At 42.0% G+C, this 20,288-nt stretch overlaps 2 protein-coding genes across 4 annotated transcripts in view; one reads left to right on the top strand and one right to left on the bottom strand.

The window, feature by feature from the left end:
• Positions 1 to 630: 630 nt before the first annotated feature.
• TEX38 (testis expressed 38) lies at positions 631 to 1,912 on the top strand (the record flags this gene model as incomplete). Its single annotated transcript, XM_082859495.1, has 2 exons — positions 631 to 667; positions 1,305 to 1,912. 2 exons carry the CDS (start codon positions 631 to 633, stop codon positions 1,910 to 1,912), a joined length of 645 nt encoding a protein of 214 aa, XP_082715621.1.
• Positions 1,913 to 3,737: 1,825 nt separating this feature from the next.
• The window catches only part of EFCAB14 (EF-hand calcium binding domain 14), a 37,995-nt gene continuing 21,444 nt past the window's right edge, over positions 3,738 to 20,288 (bottom strand). For 2 of the 3 annotated variants that reach the window (XM_082834115.1, XM_082834117.1), the window contains exons 6-12: positions 18,753 to 18,863; positions 16,322 to 16,426; positions 15,096 to 15,287; positions 13,344 to 13,430; positions 10,812 to 10,923; positions 9,637 to 9,762; positions 3,738 to 7,174 (exon numbers count right to left, since the gene is read on the bottom strand). In XM_082834115.1, coding sequence (XP_082690241.1) covers positions 6,999 to 7,174; positions 9,637 to 9,762; positions 10,812 to 10,923; positions 13,344 to 13,430; positions 15,096 to 15,287; positions 16,322 to 16,426; positions 18,753 to 18,863 — 909 coding nt within the window. In that variant the 3' untranslated portion in view covers positions 3,738 to 6,998. The remainder of the gene's footprint in view (positions 7,175 to 9,636; positions 9,763 to 10,811; positions 10,924 to 13,343; positions 13,431 to 15,095; positions 15,288 to 16,321; positions 16,427 to 18,752; positions 18,864 to 20,288) is intronic. The other variant, XM_082834116.1, reaches the window with a different exon arrangement.

The following is a 20,288-nucleotide window of genomic DNA, read 5'->3' as shown; positions in this document are numbered from 1 at the left end:
AGAAGGGAAAGGTGTGTGAAGGATGGGGAGGAAGGTGAAGCTGAAAAGAGATGTAGGGCCAGATGGTGGGGAGCTCCCATACGGCCTGATGCCCCGGAAGCACTTGCCAATACTCATTGAAGGAAGGTAATGAAACAAAAGAGAAATTGTAAGAGCCAAGAAAGGAGGTGTTGACCACATAGCTCCCTTGAGTGAGTTGTCTCCTGACAAGTCAGTCATAGCAGACTTGACGGCAGGGCTGCCCACTGCTCTGGGTGCTCCCTGCCCAGGGATCCATCAACTGTTCCTTAAAGCCTAGGGACAAAATAAGCCCCCGAGGAATCTAGGGCCCTTTCCTGGGGGCTGCTCTGTAGATCAGAGGTAGGGGGCCGACAATTCAGAGGGTGGGTCAGTCCCTGGTAGAAGCAGTAGAGACGCACTAGGCCTAGGAAACCCCACTGGTGGAGTCTGTTCCTCCCATTAGACTTCACAAGCATCGCCCTTGGATGCTCAGTGTTCAGAACTCTGTGAACCACCTCTAGGGAACAATGGGGTCTGGGAATTCTGGGGACTCCTATTGGCTAGACAGATGGGTAGGTGAACTCCCTCTCCCCAGAGCCATCGGCCAGCTAGGTACCAAGGTTTGACATTATGAATTCCCAAAGGGAGGACCTCAGCCTCCCTGGTGGTAAGTGTGCTCCCTCCCCAAATCCCTGCCCCTTGCTTTATGCCCTAGGCTTGGGGGCACTCAGGGAAGACCTTTTGCATGGATGGGGGTGATGGCTGCCTATGTGGAAGCATGCTAAGAGTTAGGACAGGGTTTCCTCTAGAAAACTATGGATTTCTTGAGGGCACAGACCATGTCTCTCTGACAGCCCAGAGGGGGTACCACAAATACCCCAGGATATCACAGCTGAATGGTTAGCGGTATGGTGGAATGGGATGGGACATTGGTGTCCCGTCGACTGGTAAACTTTTACTTTCTTGATGGGCTTTGCCTTTAGTGAGGCTTCTCATTCTGATGGATCAGACGGGGCCAGGGTTGGGAACCAGAGGCTTGAGTAAGCCTGGGCAGGTCGTGCCCCTCTTGACCTAGCTTTTCTTATCTGTGAAGAGCGAAAGGTGGCCTCTTAAACTCCCTGGAAATCCTGCTTTGACTGAATAAAAGAATGATGAGGCCAGTCAATGAGAAAAGGAAGGAATGGAGAGAGTGGTTAAGTGGAGGGAACGATTGGTGAAAGGGCTAAGCAGAGGAATGAGAAACAGCTGAGACCCCAAGCTACAGCTATCAGCCAGCTTGCTTTATTTCTTATTGCCTTCCTTAGTGTGGGTGCCACTGTACTTTGGATTCCTGGGGCTGTGTTCTGTGATAACCGGCGGCTGCATTCTCTTTCTGCACTGGAGGAAGAACCTGCGGCGGGAAAGGCGTGCCCGGGAGTGGATGGAGGTGATGCGAGCAGCCGCATTTACCTACAGCCCGCTGTTGTACTGGATTAACAAGCGACGGCGCTATGGCATGAACGCAGCCATCAACCTGGGCCCTCCCCCTGATGCCACCAAGACCGAGACTGACACCCAGAATTCAGATCACCCGTGGGAGTTGGACGTCCCCGAGAGCAGGAGCTATGCTACTCAAGACAGCAGCCCCAAGGTGGAGGCCCCCAGCCCCCTGCAACCTGCAGTGCAGCTGATCCCACAGCAGCCCCTACCTTCCCCGGTGCTGCGGCCCCAGGCCAGCTCCCGACCCCCGATTCCCATTTTTCAGGAGGTGCCCTTTGCCCTCTCGCTGTGTAACCTACCCCCGATGCTGAACCACTCAGTCTCCTACCCTTTGGCCACCTGTCCTGAAAGGAACATCCACTTCCATTCCCTCCCCACACTGGCCCAGGGGGACCACTGCTTAAATGCCAAGCTGTCTGCTTCAGAAGTGTAGCCTCCTCTCACTGAGGATGGGAGCTGGAGGTATTGGGGCAGTGCAGGAAATGGAGCTGACCTCAGGGAGGTGGTACTGACACAGAGGCCAGGGCCCATCTAGATGTCACATAATGAAAGATTTAAAAAAGTCCAAGACTCCCTTGTGTCTCATTTGCTGTTAGGAGGGAAAATGTCTGAGGGGGGCACTTCACAAACCAAGCTGAAGGTCAGAGTCTCACCAATACCAATGGGAGCTGAGGGCTGGCTGCGGGGAGACACGCTGAACCAGTAGTTGTGATGGGCTCAACATCCCTCTAGACAGTATTTAAGAACAAAACCATATGTCAGACCCTGGGCTAGGTACCCAAAGGGAATGACATTCTGTGGGACATTAAGCACAGTTGCGACAAGAGTGGCAGCCACTGAGGATGCATGAACGATGGTGATTGGTAGTGGCCAAAACAAGTCAGTATGAAACCCATGAGCCACACTGCACTGCTGCTGGAATTGCATTCTTTGTTAACATCTAAGATGTATTGCGTTCTTGTGTGGTTGTCTACATTATTTCTAATACAAGAACACTGCCAAACAGATATCACAATCCTCTTCTTACAGATGAAGTTTCCAAGGGCATTTGCCGTATCATTTTTTTTTTTTTTTTGTGGTACGCGGGCCTCTCACTGTTGTGGCCTCTCCTGTTGCGGAGCACAGGCTCCGGATGCGCAGGCTCAGCGGCCATGGCTCACGGGCCCAGCCGCTCCGCGGCATGTGGGATCCTCCCGGACCGGGCCACAAACCCGTGTCCCCTGCATTGAGAGGCGGACTCTCAACCACTGCGCCACCAGGGAAGCCCTGCAGTATCATTTTTATGTTACAGAGCAAGGTCTCAAATTTATGTCTGTCTAGCATCAAATTTCCTGATCTTCCCACCATATACCGTGGTGTCCATTCCCTAATGAAGTCTTGTTTGAAGCCACTTGGAAAATGATTTATTGTGTGTGTAATTAACTTGGTTCAAGGATTGGCTTGGGGGAAGGGCTGGCCAATGAACCTCCTAAAAAATGTATTTTTTTTTTTAAATCTTTCTCAAGGGGATTCATGGCCTCTCCCAAAGTTAAGATCCACTGTGTACAAATATTAATTTTTGTACCTTCTGGAAACTATTCTAAAAGGAGAGACAAAGATAATACTGGCTATTTGGTCCCAGTTCAAAGATAAGAAGACCCAGCTCTGCTCCAGGATATAAAATTTTCCCTTTCACTTTGGAAATGAGAAAATCATCTTACCATATTTGTAAATGAGCTAAGCTTTTTTCCTCCTGAGAGGAAAGGCCACCCAGATTGTGTGTGTGTGCAATCCCAGAATCTAGCGGTCATGTAGAGCTATTAAAAATTTTTTTTTCCTGTGTGTGAAAAATGCCCAGCTCCTCCCTATATGACCCCTTATCTTGAAATGGATTTCAAGCCTTTTTCCTTCTTTTTTTCCAAAGACATTGGAATATTTCTTGTAAACATGCTCTTATATTGAATCTCAAAATAGAAAACAGGCGTAAGTGGAACTTCTCTGGTTGATACAGAGGCAGGGGCTCACTCTTCCCTCATCCTGCTCCCTTCCCACCCTGCACATGCCAAAACAGCCTTCATTTCTTCAGGCCAAATTGGGCGGCTCTTCAGGCAGATTCTTCAACGTTACTTTCTGTCCACCATCTGTTAGGCTTTGCATTCAAAAGGAGGAAGGAGTCCAAAAAAATAGGGATCAAAGCAGATTTTTTTCTTAGTAATTGGGAGGATGGAGGGGCAAGCCTTTAATCATAGACACAGTGAGAGAAAAAAGAAATGTTTTATTTAAATTAAAATTGTTTTATTACTGATATTAAATTAGCAAAGCCCAAATCAAGTGATGGAAATCTTGAATTCCCTCCCTAAACAGAACCAAAATTGCTTAAACATTACCAAAATAGCTCCACTTAAGCAAAGTAGATTTACATTTCTTAATATGAGAAAACAACAAGGTAGGTTAGGTTCGTATAACAAACAGTACACGCTCTATAAAGTCTCAGGAATACCCAAATGTTTTCTGGTTTGGATATGAAAGAGGGGACCATATCAAACTGGCGTTGGTAAGCAAGCCAATGAGGTGTAGCAAACAAAAGCTGTTACTAAAAACAACTCAACAGCAGGCCATATGAGTATGAGCCCATCACAGTCAAAATCTTCAACTGTGACCGGCAGGACCAACATGGGGGGCGTGGGGGCGTGCAGATGTGGTTACGGACAGAGATATAACGTGAGGGGGAACGCCAAAGGAAGGGAAAGAAACCAGCAGCAGGTGAAGGGTGTCCACTCTTCAGCTGTGCTGTATCAGACACAATCCTAAGAGCCAGGCCCTTTTCGGCCTTTAAGACGACACTACAGTCATCCCTAAGCCAGGTTCTCTCTTCTTTTGGTTCTTCTCTTCCTATAATACATTGCCTCTCTGATTTATGGGGGAGGCTCTCTAGGTAAACATTATACCAGATAAAAGGCGAAAGAAAAACAGGACCAAGAAGACATGCTTTGGGTAACTCAGGAAAGCAGCAGGAGGAGCTGCCGGAGTGCAAAGGTAAAAGCATTTGAAACGAAAACCAAAACCAAACTCACTACTACTACCTAGCCTTCCTCTCAGGGCTGAGGTGTGGTAGGTGAGGCTTGATTAGAGATCGACACAAATCATAGGCTGGATAAGTTAAGACAACTTTCAAATAAAAATCCCAAATTAATAATGATAAAGGCTTATGAGAATTCTTTTTTTAAGCCAATGAATATGCTCAACTTAGAACAAAGGAGTTCAAGATGTCCTAGTTCTGCCTGGGAGATATGGCACCTTCCCAGGCGGTGTGGCAAGGGTACTCGCAGGTCTGAGGGTGCAGCAGGAACACCTCTGCCAAATCTGGTGGGGAGAGGATGGAACCATCCAGCTGGCTCAGGGATGATGGTAGGTGGCGGACAAGCTTCAGGTGGGAAGACTGGAGGCTAAACTAAAAAGCACAGCTGATGCAAAAGAAAAGTATATACGAAGAGTTAAGGTGTCCTCCAAGTATTTGCCTATGAATAAGAATTTGAAACTAAAAAGGACAAGCTACATTACCCTCAAGTATACTTCATATAAATCAGTTCTCAAAAAAATACCTTCCAGGTACAGACATACTATTTATGGTACAGTACATATAAATATAGCAGTATAATTCAATTTATTGCTAGAATTTTATTTGGTTGTTACAAAATCTGCAAGGGTATATATATTAAAAAGGGGGGGGGCATGAAAGGCAGCCAGAAGAGTAAGTTATCTTCAAGTTACCTAAAGTGCCAGGCTAATTTTATACTATATTTAAACCTTTCCAAGAAAGTAAAATAGCATAGGTAGGCAAAGGAATTGTTTGAGAGAAATAGAGCGAGAAGCGTAAGCCATAATGAGGTAAGCAGACACATTCATGGGAAAAGACTTCATCCTACTTCAACTAAATTTTAATATTTCTAGAAAAAAAACCCAAGGTTAGCCAACACCGACCTGAACATCATATAAAGAAAAAAAACAGCCCTTAAATATTTAAGGGTGCTCCACCGCATCCATGGCTAACGGGGCAACTTGGACAAAGTTAAAATGGAAACAAGCTTTACTAGAGAAGTCTGAAAGCTTCTCCAGTTTCTCCCTGACTTGGCCTACAGCACAGTTAAGTTTTGCAGGTTTCCTTTTGTGTTGCCTGAAGATTGCTTCTAAGATCAACACAGCACACACAGAGGTGACATGGAGGAATAATTCCTTCCAGTTCAGGGACCTTTAGTAGCAGGGCTACAGAAGCATTTAATGGGAGAAGTACTGCACTTGCTTGTATTAGATTTGCTGCCATAACGTGAAGCCCCCCGCCCTAAGCCTGCCTGCCATGTTTGGCATCCTCTGGACAGAAAGCCTCTAGCTATTTCTGAGCTGTAATTGTCAGGAAACCTAATATGATTTCAGGTGTTTCATTTCACAACCTTTTTGGCCTTAGCCCACAGAAGAACATAGTAGGTTCTTGGTTAGGCCCCAGGTAAAATCTCAAGAAGTTTCCTGGATCAAAATTAGAGGCAGAGCTTTCCTCTATAGTTCCTGAGTAGCCAGGCTGAGACAGTGGCCGAAGGACTGCAGCCCTGCCATTCAGAATGGAGACAGTATCAGAAGTGAAAGTCAGCTACGGCTTAAAGGTAGACTTGAGTGGGTACGTGGGGGAAAATAATCTAGTTCACTCAGGGAGGAAATGTAGCTCCCACTGGATAACTTTTTATGCTCATAAATCCTGAAACAGGATTAAAAGAGAGAAAATCCCCAACAAGACTTCTCTGGTTCACAGGTTGGGAGGAGCTGAGAGGACAGACCAAAGAGCCAGAATCCTGAGCCTGGAGGCAGCACCGTCCCCAGTGTCCACTCCCTAAATCTACTCCCCCAGCACCAGGCCAAACCCCATGGCAGCACCCAAAGAGGATGTCTTAAGGAGATGGGGACACAGCTTCAAGCTGCTACCAGATCAGATTAGCAATTTTTAACAGCAAGTCATTTGTTCACGTCCTGTTTCAAACCATTCTTCCTACTTCCCACAAAATATGCACAACTCTTTCTTTCATTTTAAATATTTACAAACAGAAAAGGTCTGTCTGTTAAAGCAAAGACATTTTCTGAGTCTGTATAAAGTGCAGCTAATTTAAGGCAAATTTATGCGAAATATAAAAGGTGGCTTATTCTCTCTATATACACATTTTCCAGTTTTAAAAGATAAGCTCTCCTCCCCTCAAAAAAAAAGGAAAGAGAAAAAAAGAGGGCTTGACTTTTCTTCTGGCAATTTTAAAATTAAGATCCTACTGGTTTAAGGAAATCATAGATTTCTGAATATCATATTATAAGTAAAATGGTCTTTTTTAAAAAAATAACTTTTACATAGCTTTTTCAAACAAGTTAAAAGGTGGCAATGTGTCTGCTACTGTAGTTTGGAGGACTGGAGGATTGATGGGTAGGTAGAAGGGTTGTTTTTGTTAGCTGAGTAGATATTAGGTAGTCCAGGGCATACATCCATTTTTAAAATAAGCCTGATGAGGCTAGACACCTAAAGCTGCTCTTAGCTCCAGGAATGAGTATCTTCCGTCTCCATCAGAATCAAACTCCCTCAAACGCTCTGGTTCTGGCACAGCAGAATGTAAGGAGTCCCAGATTTCCTGGTAGGTCAGCTTCCCATCCACATCCTGCCCAGTCTTATGGAATAAATCCTGAAGATCTGTTAAAAAGGAATTACAAAAAAATGTATATGTCTATACATATAACTAAATTTAGTTAACAGTTTAAAAAGTAGTCTCAACAGAATTTTAAGCACTGAAAGAAAAGCTACTTTGCAGACTTTGTTCCCAAAAGGTAAAGTTTAAGATCTCACTAAATCTGAAAGACTAATTCTTGATCCTTTAAGAATGAGAGGAACACTGTAGGGTACTATCGTCCCAAAATAGAATCAGTGACAGATAATCACAGGAGAAGTGAATGGACTGGCTTTCTCTCTGTTCAGGGCCTTTCTTTTAGATTTTCCAGATTTTATTCTTACGTTGAAGGGGTGGAAAGGACTGTAGAAGCCTTAAGAGCTAACTGATAGGAGCTCTGATAGCCTATAAAACAGACTACGTATGGCATATTGTCAGTTCAACAGTTACTATATAACCCAGCAATTCCATTCCTAGGGTATATACTCAAGAGAAATGAAAACATGTTGTCTACACAAAAAGTTGTATACGTATGTTCATAGCTTCATTGTTCCTAATAGTCAAAAAGTGGAAACAACCCAAATAAATGTCCATCAACTAATGAAAGGCTTAACAAAATGCAGTATATCCGTAGGATAGAATATTATTCAGTCATAAAAAGGAATGAAATATTGCTGCATGCCAACCTTGAAAACATTATGCTAAGTGAAAGGAGCATATTGAAAGAAAGAAGCGTACATAAGACCACGTATTATGATTCCACTTATATGAAACACCCAGAACAGGCAAATCCAAAGAGACAGTGGTTGAGAGATTAGTGGTTGCCAGGGGTGGGGGCAGGGGGATAACAGGGTGTAACTGTTCTCTCTTGGAGACTGACCCCCTCCCCGACCCGAGAGAGGGCCCTATGATAAATACCTAGGAGGGCTGCTTGTTTACACGTCTAAAGAGGGCTTGGATGTGTCCCCACTGAATGACTTAGTGGATTCAGTCTCTAATACCAGAGGACAGTACTGTCAAGCAATTTTGTAGACAAGCTTTTGGGTAAGTCCCTACTTTTAGTCCTAAGACAGCTCCAACAAAGCAGCTGAAGTCTCAAAAGCTCTCCGAAAAGCCAGAAAAGCAGTGAGACACTTGTTCCCAATGCCTGCCACCAAGTGGCTAGCTGGAAAATGTTTGTGTGTGTGTACATGGGGCATGAGTTTTAGAGCATGCTGTGTACTCTATAGCAGTATTCAAATAAAAATCTCATTGGTGCCTCAGGTCATTTATAAAATGTAGTCATTCAAAAGTGTGTAAGGTCTCCGTTAGGGATTAAAGTACAAATGTTAAATTGGCTATTTCTTAATCTGCTCTAACAGTCTTTCCTCTTTTTATTCTCATCAATTCTTGATGTAATAATGAAGAGTAGGAGGAGGCAACTTATGTTGCCAATAAACACAACTTAACACTCTCTTGTCTCTCCAGAAAACAGAAAAGAAAAATTGGGGACAGGGAAAAAAGTAATTGCATTTAAATGACAATATAAATTTAAGCCTCTATGCTTTAAAAGCATTAATTGTAGCCTGTAGACAACTCATTCACTTAACAAATATTCACATGTACCAGGCACTAGGCTAGGGGCTGGGACTGAAGTTAAATGTTATAGGTCCCCAGGAAATTACAATGGAGTGACACGTGCAAATGTAAGATATTATGAGTGCATACACAGGAGAAGCCTAATCCAGTCCTGGGAGGTAAGAAAATGTTTCCTGGTGGAAAGGTATCTAAACTGAGGTGAAGAGCCAGGCAGAGATAGGGTGACAGGAATGGGTGAATTTTCAGGCAGTTAGCAAGTGCAAAAACAGGAGACCAAACACCACGAAGAGGGATGGAACACACACTGTTGGAAGCAAGGCAAGCACATTTCTCTGTGAATCATATCCTTCCTACTAAAGTTTTTCTTGCTGATTTTCAGCCAAAGGACCCCTCATTTTTGGAGGGCTCTGACAAACAGGGTCAACTTTTACTTTATTTTGCTAATCTCACAGTATTGTGTTTGCTTGCTTGTCTTCTCCACTAGACTGTTATATCCATGAAGAAAGTGAGAATGATTCTTACACTGTATTCTTACTGCTTACACTGGGTCTAACCAGGCACTCATCGAATGAATGAAGAAGACTCTAAAAAACATTCACAGAGAGATAATATAGTGCAATGTGGTTAAGAGTGCAAACTTCAGCGTCAAACTGCCTTGGTGTGAATTTTGCCTCAATCGTTTGCTATGTGGACTTAGGTAGTTTCCCTATCAGTAAAATGGGTATAATACATGAATATTGATGGTCCCAGGATTGTTATCAGGATGATATGATATAATGCATATCAAGTATCTGGCCTATAGGAAGTGCTCAATCAATGTTAGCTATCATTCTTTATCTTACAAGTTTAAAAAGTCAGAAAGTTATAACTTTGAGCATTTTCTCTATCACTCCATAATATAAAAATTTACCTTCGATGCTAGAAATTCCTGGTAGGGAGACAGGCCTTAGCTGGGCAGCTTTCTCAGTCCGGCCTCCAAGAGACCGTGGGAATTTTGGCAATGCCGATGGCTTTGATGTGAAACTCTGAACTTGCTCTGTAACAAACAATACAGTTTTAGATTACTAATGCGACACCAAATTAAACCAGTATTGAAGGTCCTAACCTTTCAGGGCAAATTCATATTACTTAATTTAAGAGAAACAGCTGAGAATTAAGTAGCATAGTGACTACATGGAGTTAAAGATACAAATTGAGATGTTCTGTGGATAAATGAAGATCAATCAATATTATGTAACATTAAGGCTTGAAGCCGTGGTCCCACTGGTTGCTCTTATAGTACAAGTTAGCATTCCACATGTTTAGAGGTTAAGAGTTCAAGCCGCACGTGAGAAAAGCATTGGGTATTTGACATCCTAGGAGCTGTGCTATGAGCCCGATCTGGGGGTATCTGCCACCAGACCAGCTGGTGCTGAAGGAGTGCTAACATACGATTATGTAGCACAGTGTTAGGGCAAGGCCTCCCACTGTACTTTGTCTCTCACTTAAAAGAGAATAAGAGAAGTTGTATTGCTTTCCCCAAAATGAAAAATACTTGTGGGAGGGTAGGGGTCAAAACCAACATAATATAATGCCGTGGTTACATCTTCATAGAGCAGTACCAGCAGAGGTTGACGCACCTGCTAATACTGATTAGGTTATGTCCCTGACTAAAGCCAAAGGCCCTTCCAACCCAATGATCCCATTGTTATTTGTTAATGGTTTTTTACAAGGACTAATATTTACTTTTAAGTAAATTTTTATGCATTTACAGAAATGAAGACTCCCGTAAACAACATTTAGGGCTGGTTTAATACATGCTACGGCAGTAATGTTTTTGCCTATAATTGGATGCAGACAGCATGGAGAAGTCTATTTCCAGCTAAACACTACTCATTTTTCCCTTAATAGACTGGAGTACAAATCATGTGCAAAATGGGCTTTTTCTAAATGAAAGCAAAGTGTAGCAGCTTCATCTCAGTGCGCTCAGGCATCATTCACTCAGTGCCATCAGTCCTGCTGGAACACCTTTCCCCACTCTCTGTGTGGGAGGCGAGCTGCCCAAGCCTGCGTGAAATATTCAGAAGCCAACCCTGAATATCTCACCTTCATCGGCAGTCTCTGGAGGCCTGCTGCTCTCAGGTTTGTTTGTGAGAGCACTGATCAGCTGCAGTTTCTCTCTGAGCTTGGATACCTGAGAATCTGAACTATCTTCTTCCTGTCCAAAACAAAGATCACAGGTTTAAGGCGGAAGGAAGACCTCAACTGATTCTTCATGATATACCCAAAGCCTATTTAGCCTGTAGTGCTTGACCCCAAGTAGGCTTCCTCTGAAGGCAATGAAGGAATGAATCAACAATTACTAGAGATACCTTCAGTACTCAGTGTTGATTAGGGCCTGGCTGGATTTGAGCCTAGACCATCAAGGGAACATTATGCTACAGATGATCTGATTCACTGTGTGCATTTGGCGGACGGGGAAGGCAAGCATGTGTCAGCAGTAAAGGAAACATATACTTGCTCAGGTGCTGTTGTGATACCCATTTCCTAAATGGGTAGGATATTGTTTTCTAGGTACTATTTCACACTAACTAAATAATTTTCCTGAATAGCTTACTTCACCTTGTGACTAGATCAGTTTAGGCAGTTTTATGCTCTTACCATCTTAAAAAAAAAAAAAAAAGCAACCAAACCACAAGTATTCCCCCTGATCTTCCTTCTCTGCCACCATGGTAATGATTCAACTGGTGGCAGGAACTGTTAGGAACATAAGGGAGCTACAATATTTTTTTCCCTGTTCTTCATTCATTTATTTGTTTATTTTTTAACATCTTTATTGGAGTATAAGTGCTTTACAATGGTGTGTTAGTTTCTGCTTTATAACAAAGGGAATCCGTTATACATATACATATATCCCCATATCTTTTCCCTCTTGTGTCTCCCTCCTTCCCACCCTCCCTATCCCACCCCTCTAGGTGGTCACAAAGCACCAAGCTGATCAGGGAGCTATAATATTTCTAATTCGAGGCCTTACTTGTATCTTTAAAAAATTTTCTTTCCCCTACCCTGCCTCATTCCCAGATGATATAGTAGCATATAAAAAATACAATTAATTATAAAAAGAGAGAAGTCTGGTTTCTGTGAGGTCAGTTTCTAACTGCGTAGGCTAGTGTGAAAGGTCCTGAGCCCATGTTTAGTTAGAATATCGACCATTACACATTTCTTTTATTCAATATTTATTTACTTATTTCTCTCCTATCCTTATTCTACCCTAACAGTTACTGTACAGTAGATCACACTTAGTTTATTTAGGGAGCTAAAATATGGATGTATATAGCTAAAACTAGGTACTAAATGCTTGAATAATTTATGGCAAGGAGAAATTACATTTCTTTTGGACACTTAGATGAGGTAGGACAAAGGGACTAATACATTGGGGTAAGAGTTAAAAACACAAAGTGTCAGAAAGTAAAGCCAAAAAATTCAGGCAAAAATGTGTACTAGCTCTATTTTATTCTGATATTTACTGTCAAAATCTGAACTGTTCCTGAAATCACTATTATTTTCCAATAGTAACCACCCATTACTTTTTTTGTGCTTGAACATTTTTATCTGGATCTTAAATTTTTCTTGTCATTCTCTAGGTGAAGATAAAATTTTTTTTGGGTAGCAGCAGTTAGAAAACTCAACAAAAGCCTAGCGTATAAAGCACTAAAATCTTAATATATGTGATTTTTATCCAGACAATACAAAACTGTTAAGGAAGAACAAGTCTAGATGCAAAGCATTACATTGAAAACTGCCTGACATATGTGGTTCATTTCCAAGTTCATTTCCTGTGAACCCCATCCTTGAGCTCATTGAATGCAATGTGCATCTGAAATGATATTTTAGTCACTCAGTCACAATCTTTCTGGCTTTTCCTTTATTTTAGCCAAGATCTTATAATATTAAACAGTACTCTAATCACAGAGAATGCTGAAAACAAACTTCCTTTCCTGGGATAACAAAGCAACATCACAGACTACTTGTCTTATCTTGACAATATGTCTGGGAAGAACAAAAAAAGGGAAGGTACAAGGTGAAGGGAACAGGCTGAAGCTTAAAGGGACTATGTATGTACTGAGACTGCAATCTTTCTTTTCCCCCTTCCACCCCCCAAGAGTCTGTAATTTTAAAAATAAGAAATAATTTTTAGTTTAGACACCATTTTTAGATTATCTATGCCTCTCATCATTAGTACAGATAACTTACTGTCTTAGCTTAAAAGTCACTTCCTTAGGGAAGCCTTCCTGTTCTCTGTTAGCACTGTTATACCCTATACCTTTCCTTTGTAGCACTTATCATACTCGTGATTATCTGCTCAATTATGTGTTAATGATCTTCTGGCTGATGGACTTCGAGCTCCACCAGAACAGGTGTCACGTGTCTACACTGCTCACTGTGGTCACACCAGCTCGTAGCAAAGAGCTGGGCAAGGGGCAGGTTCCTGATAAAGTACTTGCTTATTTACCAATATACTAATTTACTAATTACTTTGCCTTGAAGTTTCAAAAAAAGACCAAAGTGCTCCCTTTGAGAAAGAAGCAGGTGCTCATGCATTTATTCTTACTGCAGAGAAAGCCTCCTATTATTTACCTTTATGCTCTGGGATTTTACTGACTCTGTTCTGTTGGTCACTTGATGCAAAGACTCTCTCTTCAGAGTGGCAGCTCTATCATTCATCTTAAAGGGTAAAAGGAACAAAACAAGAGAAGATTAAAGGAAAACATTAAAACTTAAACAACATCCAGCATTTGAAAAACAAACTGGCCAAACTTATTTAAAGGGTCTCGATATACAACTGATTCACTATGCTGTACACCTGAAACTAACACAACGTTGTAAATCAACTATATTCCAATAAAAATTTTAAAACAATAAATAAATGAAGGGTCTCAGAACACTTTCAACAGAAAACCAGCAGGAGAATGAGAGGAGAGAGGGAGAAAGGCCTCAGAGAGACAAAGCTGAAACTGGTGCTTCTAGTTTCTGTCACAAACTTTAAAACTTTGAAGTATAAAAGGCGAGAGGACTTCTACCCAAAACCATGCTGGGTATGATGCTGCTGGAAGAAACAGTAGGACAGATGGCACTATTAGCAATTTCCTCTTCTGGAAAAAAAATAGGGTGAGGAGGGGAGGGACAGTATGGAGAGCTTTGGGGCTGGTGAGTTTTCACTATAAGCCTTGAAAACCAACCTTCAAGACCTAATACTCATCAAATCATCCAAAATTCCTAGCCTCTACTGTACTCAGTTTAGCTAAGTTCAAAAAGGCTTTTAAAAATGAGGAGGCTCCTTTGATCTTCACAGCTTTGTAGTAAATCACACACCCCTGTAAAGGAGGAAGAGGAGCAGGTCCTCCTACTCTACCCTCAAAGCCAAGGCCGGGCCACTTGCCAGGGCTCCACTGTAGCAGAGCCAGTTCAAAGGCTGCTTCCTATGTGCCAGGGCTTGACTTTACTTGTAGGCTTGCTTGCTTCTAGCTTTGGCAGTTACTTGATTTACACAATTTATACAGTTACTTGACTTATACAATTTATACAATCTCCTGTATTTGGTTTCCATTTCTATATGCCTATGTCTTGGCTGTGGGAAATCTTTAAGAGTGGGGCTCGCAGCTATTAAAAAATGACCCACGTGGATTCTAGAACAATGCATATGTGAAAGGTGATTAAAAGAAACAACCACCACATCTTATTTGCAATAACATGAAAACCAGTAAACCATACGGTCTGTCAGCATCAGTGACTTAGTACGTCATTCAGGTTCCTCTTATGTAAAATGAGAGGGCAGACTCAATGATCTCTTAAGGGGAGGAGCTGGTCTGACTGATTTGTCTTAAATAGCTTTCCTGACATTATCTGCAAGGGGATCCCCCTCATATGCCCATGAAACAGGACAAGTCTGAAAGCCGAGTCTGGGCTTAAGGAAATGACAAAAGATTCTCTAGTTATTGTCACTGTCATTGTTCCCATCCTTAATAAATTAAAAAAGTAAAGATCAAGAAGACCTCCCTTGGAAATATGTGCCAGAGCTTCCCTACCAGATGAGTCACTGGCAACATAAAAGGAAGCTTGTCGTCTCTGCCAACTACTTGTGGTGAGGCCTTGGCAAGCAACTGAACCTCTCTACATCTCCCTCCCAAATCAGGACTGACATTGTCTGTGCCATTCACATCACACAGCTAGTGTAAGGATTAAAGGAGACAAGGATTAAGCATAACACAAACGTGGAGCCTCTCAAGTATCCTAGAAGTCGTGGTCTGAAAAGGTTGTGGAATGTCATCCATGTACAGACAAAACACACTGCAACACAGAACATGTCACAAAAGACGTGAAGAGGCTTACCATGCTGAAGGACAGGTTCGCTCGCTTTTCTACCTTGCTCATAGCAATCAGATCTCTTTCTATCAAGTTGACTCTCTGGGTAAGATTACTGACTGTCTCATTCATCCCCTTGAGTTTAAGATCATTCTCTCTCTGGTACCCCACTAGGGCACTGTTTACCTCCTCTAAAAAGTTGTGGAGGTACAGGATATCCTGGAGTGGAAATAAATCAAGTTGTGGAATCCAGCTAAAGACATGTACTAGACAAGCAGGCCAGCAGCACTGAACAACCATTATTATGTCAACTTATTGAAGTAAACTCCTTTTCCTGCTCTTGACCATTGATTGTCAGTCTCTGTTTTGTCCCTCCACTCTGAACTGCTCCCAGTTTACTCCCTCTGGAATTGTCTGACCTCAGTTAGACAGGAGGGGGAAAGAGGGAAGAGACTACCAACATGATTCACTCTCTGGTCCCAGAAAGCTGAGAGCTTGAGAATTGATTTCCCAATGTTTACCTCACCTGCTGGCGAGAAAGCCTGCTGGGTTATTGACTGAAACGCTCAGTAACCTAATTTGTCAGAACAAAACTACCGTAGAAACAATACCAATTACTGAATTGGCTCATGTAGCAAAACCATAACAGGTAGTGCATTATTTAGTACAAGATTCAATTATTTTTGACATTCTCCAGTACTGATTATTTAGAAAGGAATGATGATTATAGGCTTTAAAGGGCATTAAATTCAGGACAGGAATTCTTCGCAGTGAAGATTTCTTTTATTCTTTTTAGTGTGATTCTGAACTCATCCTTTTCCCTCCTCTGGTCTTTAGAAGATCTTGATTTTCCAGGATATGCTTTCTAATGTTCTTAGTACTTACTGTGACCCCAAACAGCCATCACTTTGAATTAATCTGCTATCCATCCATCTTTAACTTGCCCAGATTGCTATTCAAAAACTGTTCAAAAACAGTTTCAGGATAATCTGGTCACTTTATGACTTTCAAGATGTGAAAAGGAATTTACTCCACTGATCGACATGCAGGGAGAAAAAGCAGACTGCCAAGGAAGACACAGGCAGCACGCTGGCTCCCTGACAGAGCCACACCCCCCCCAACTCTGCTCAGCTCTCAGGCAGGCAAATGTGGGCACGAGATGCCTGCTCAGGGATCGCAACATGGAGCCTACGCTACTCAGGCCGCCTCCAGAGTTCAATGGTCATAGGGAGTTAAGCCAGAGACAAAAGTACCTGTTTCAAATTCTCACTGTGGGTTTTACTGTCAAGTTCAGATGTAGCTGACGGTGATGGAATGATCTGGTTGCTTCCACTGGTTTCCTTTAAGGCGTGCTGATTCTGTGAACAGGAATGAAGGTTGGTACAGGCAATAAGTAATAACTAAGTTTGCTTATCCATCAGGGGCGGTCCTGGAACATTCCAGCTTCTCACAGGTGGCATCCACAGATTAATCAACAACTATTTCCCAGGAGCCTTGGTATGACCAATCCTGTGCTAGGCCTGAGGGCACCAGGTACTTCTGGGATCCCCAGCCTAAAGCCTGGACTGGATCAGCAGCACCCAGACTGCGTCAGGGAACTGAGGTCCTCTGTTTCTCAGTCTCTGAATGGAATGAACTCCCTAGAAACCAGGCCTCCTCTCCCTGTCACCTGTACTCCCAGAGAAACTATACAACCACTGTATCTCCCAGGACCAACTCAGTCTGAACCAGGTTAGTGTCATTGTTTCCCCAGGACTAAAGAGCTTTATACATTCAAAGAACAGCCAGTCAAGGAACCACTGGCTTTGGGCACTGAGCACAGTAACCAACCGTGCACATTATTAGCTTCTCAGTTTGTACAGCACATGCCAAGAGTTATGAGGGTTACCCTTCCTTTCTCATCCCCTTCCCACTGCTCAAGTCTCTCCTGGCGGCGACTGAAGTATAACATGCTTATATACACTTTTCCCTCTAATGGAAAAACTTTGTATGGCTTATTCAGTAGGAGGATTACCACTGGAAACCATGGAAGTTTAAAAGATACATATTTAATGATAACAGGATGCAACTGGTAAAAATAAACTGTTTTCCTTGAAATCTGAAATCCTAGACATTTGTCAACTCTGCTTTTACAGGAGACAAATGGTAACAACAAAGAGAAAAGGAGGAGAGGATGAGAAAAAAAAAGAAAAAACCCCATGGTTCTATAAAGTATGAATTTTTGAGTTAGTAAAAAGTATTTTAGAAAATAATTACTTTGAGAAAATGCTCAAGCTATTAAAATAATAATAATAATAAAAGAACTGTTGAGTTAGAGAAGTCTTTATTATTATGGATCACACAGTTACTCAGTGGCAGAGTTGGAATTAGAATCCAGGGTGTCTGGATACCTAGATCAAGGCTTTTTCCTCTGGGTCAGCCCCACTAAATAAAAGTGAGGAGTATTTGTTCTGAAGAAAATGAAAAACCCTCCTTTCTAGAGCTCTAATACAGCCCAGGTCCCCTTGGCACAAACTGCCCAGTTTAAACTTGAAACTCCAAAGCTTGAAAAGAGCATGTAGGGCAGATCTAGAAATTAGGGGAGAAGCTAGGGAACTTTTGTGTGCCTCGAACTGTCCTGATTTCATACATGTATAACTCATCTCTCCAGCAGGACAGCGAGGGCTGTGCCATCCTTTTTCACCCTTCATAAATCTTTCATGGAGCTGAGTATCCGTTAGGAGATTAATTAAGGCCTCTGAATGACTGCAGACAGCTTACATCTGCACAGCATTAAGCAATGTTTGAAAACAATTCCCAAGCACTGCAGGGGTTTGCTTCTGTCTCAGTTATCTGTTGCTGTATAATAAATCATCCCCAGGGACTTCCCTGGCAGTCCAGTGGTTAAGACTTCGCCTTCCAGTGTAGGGGGTGAGGGTTTGATCCCTGGTTGGGGAGCTAGGATCCCACATGCCTTGCCGTCCAAAAACCATGGCATAAAACAGAAGCAATACTGTAACAAATTCAATAAAGACTTTTAAAACAGTCCACAGCAAAAAAAAAAAATCTTAAAAAAAAAAAGAATCATCCCCAAACTTTGTGGCTTAAAACAAGTTTATTATTTCTCATGATTCTGTGGGTTGACTGGGCTCAGTGGGGGTGGGGTGGCTTCCTGTTCCCCGTGGTATAGGATGAGGTCACACATGTGGCTGTATTCGACTGCGAGACAGGCTGAAGCTGGAACACCCAAGATGGCCTTTCATCCTCTGGAGCTCCTCTTTGCTTTGCCTCTAATCATTCCCAGTCTAACAGCCCTGCCCAAACTCCTGATCCACAGAACAGTGAGAAATAATAAACTGTTGTCTTAAGCCACTAAGTCTTAGGGTGATTTGTTATGTAGCAATAAATAAGACACTTCCCCACTCCCCTTTCCTTCTTTTCCGTTTTCCTTCCTACCCATTCAACTCTAAGGACAGTGTCTTAGTGCTGTAACTCCTCTACCACGTTTGCAAAAGACTCAGCTTTTAATCCTATCTACCTCAATTTATAGATTGTAGTAAAATCAATCAACACTGCTTATTTTATCTTTTAAAAAGGTGCCTGTGGAGCCTGTTTAGGTAAATGGAAAGTTGGTATCACAAGATTACACAGAAAAGGGTAGGCAGGAGTATGCTAACTTTCTGTAGCATTTGTAGATTTCCGTACCATATCACTCTGCAGTGACTCCATGGTTTTCTTGTGTTCGTCCACAGTCTTCTGTATTGCCTCCACAGCAAGATGGACGCTGTTTAAAGTATTGCCAATGGAAGCAACACTCTGAACAGAAACATGTAGTAGGGTCAGTGTTTTTTCCTTTTTAAAATTTTTTAATAACTTGATTAAGATATAACTGAGAAACAATAAACTGCACGTATTTAAAATGTATAACTTGATAAGTTTTTACATATATATACATACATATATATATATATATACACACACCTGTGAAACCATTACCACAATCAAGATAATAAACATCCATCACCCCCAAGTTCCCTCATGCCTCCTTGTAATTCTTCCCTCCCTGTTCCCAGGCAACCACTGATCCACTTTCTATCACTATATATATATGTGTCACTATCTATCTATCTATCCATACACTTATATATCTCAGTTTGCATTTCCTAGAATTTTACATGAATAGAACAGTGAGTGAGCATGTACTTTTTTTTGGTACGGCTTCTTTCATGCAGCATAATTATTCTGAGATTTATGCGTGTTGTAGCTACTCAGCATGTTGTGGAGTAGCATTCCATTCTACAGATACATCACCTTGACCTGTTGATGGTGTTTTAGATTTTAGGTTGTTTTCAACATTTGACTATTACAAATAAAGCTGCTATGAACATTAACGTACAAGCCCTCATGTGGGCATATGCTTTCATTTCTCTTCATCATAAGCTTTCTTGTTATCACAATTCCTAGGAGGTGAGTGGCTGATCACATGGTAGACGTAGGCTTAACTTTTGTACTCCATCTCCTCATCAATACTGGTATCCTCAATCTGTTCCATGTTAGCCATTCTAGTGGGAGTGTAGTGGTATAGCATTGTGATTTTACTTAACCACTGACCTAATGGAGGATTATTTCAAATACCTTCGAACTATGAACTCCATGTAGTTTATACTGACACAATTAACCAGAAAGTACACATACACACACACATAATTTTCATAGACGAAAGCCAGATCTTTCCTTAAAAACAAAACAAAACAAACAGAACAAAAAACCCCCCAAAAAACTAGCTTATAAATCTGGGATCTGTAGGTAAAGTTCTCCCACAAACTGCCTCTATGAAGCCCTGCAGGCAGATGGTCAGAGCTATCATTGTAGATTGCCACTCTCAGGAGCAAATGATGACTTTTGAGTGAAAATGGGTGGAACCATTTTTGGCCTTGGAAAACCCAGCATTGTAGAGATGAAGGGAAAATTCCATTTGGCAGCATGTGTTCTGCTTTAGAATCCCATCAGTAACTACTGAGTAGAGTTAGATACGGCTAGTAGCTTACTTGCTTTCATTAGGTCCAAGGAGCCCAAGTGGATTGCGGACTTAGGAATATAATTCAGAAATGATCTTTTAAAACAGCCTTGTCCTACAGGAACATCTAAAAGAGTGTTACTAATTTGATAGGTTTTGGTCTTTCATTAAGATATACTGATAATTTTATAGTGTCCCATTAGTATTTTTAACCAAGTGTGTTT

The sequence above is a fragment of the Leucopleurus acutus genome (assembly GCF_964270905.1).
Source record: "Leucopleurus acutus genome assembly, chromosome: 2".
NCBI lineage: Eukaryota > Metazoa > Chordata > Mammalia > Artiodactyla > Delphinidae > Leucopleurus > Leucopleurus acutus.
Note: the sequence above shows the minus strand (reverse complement) of the source record. Positions and strands in the feature narration are given on the sequence as shown.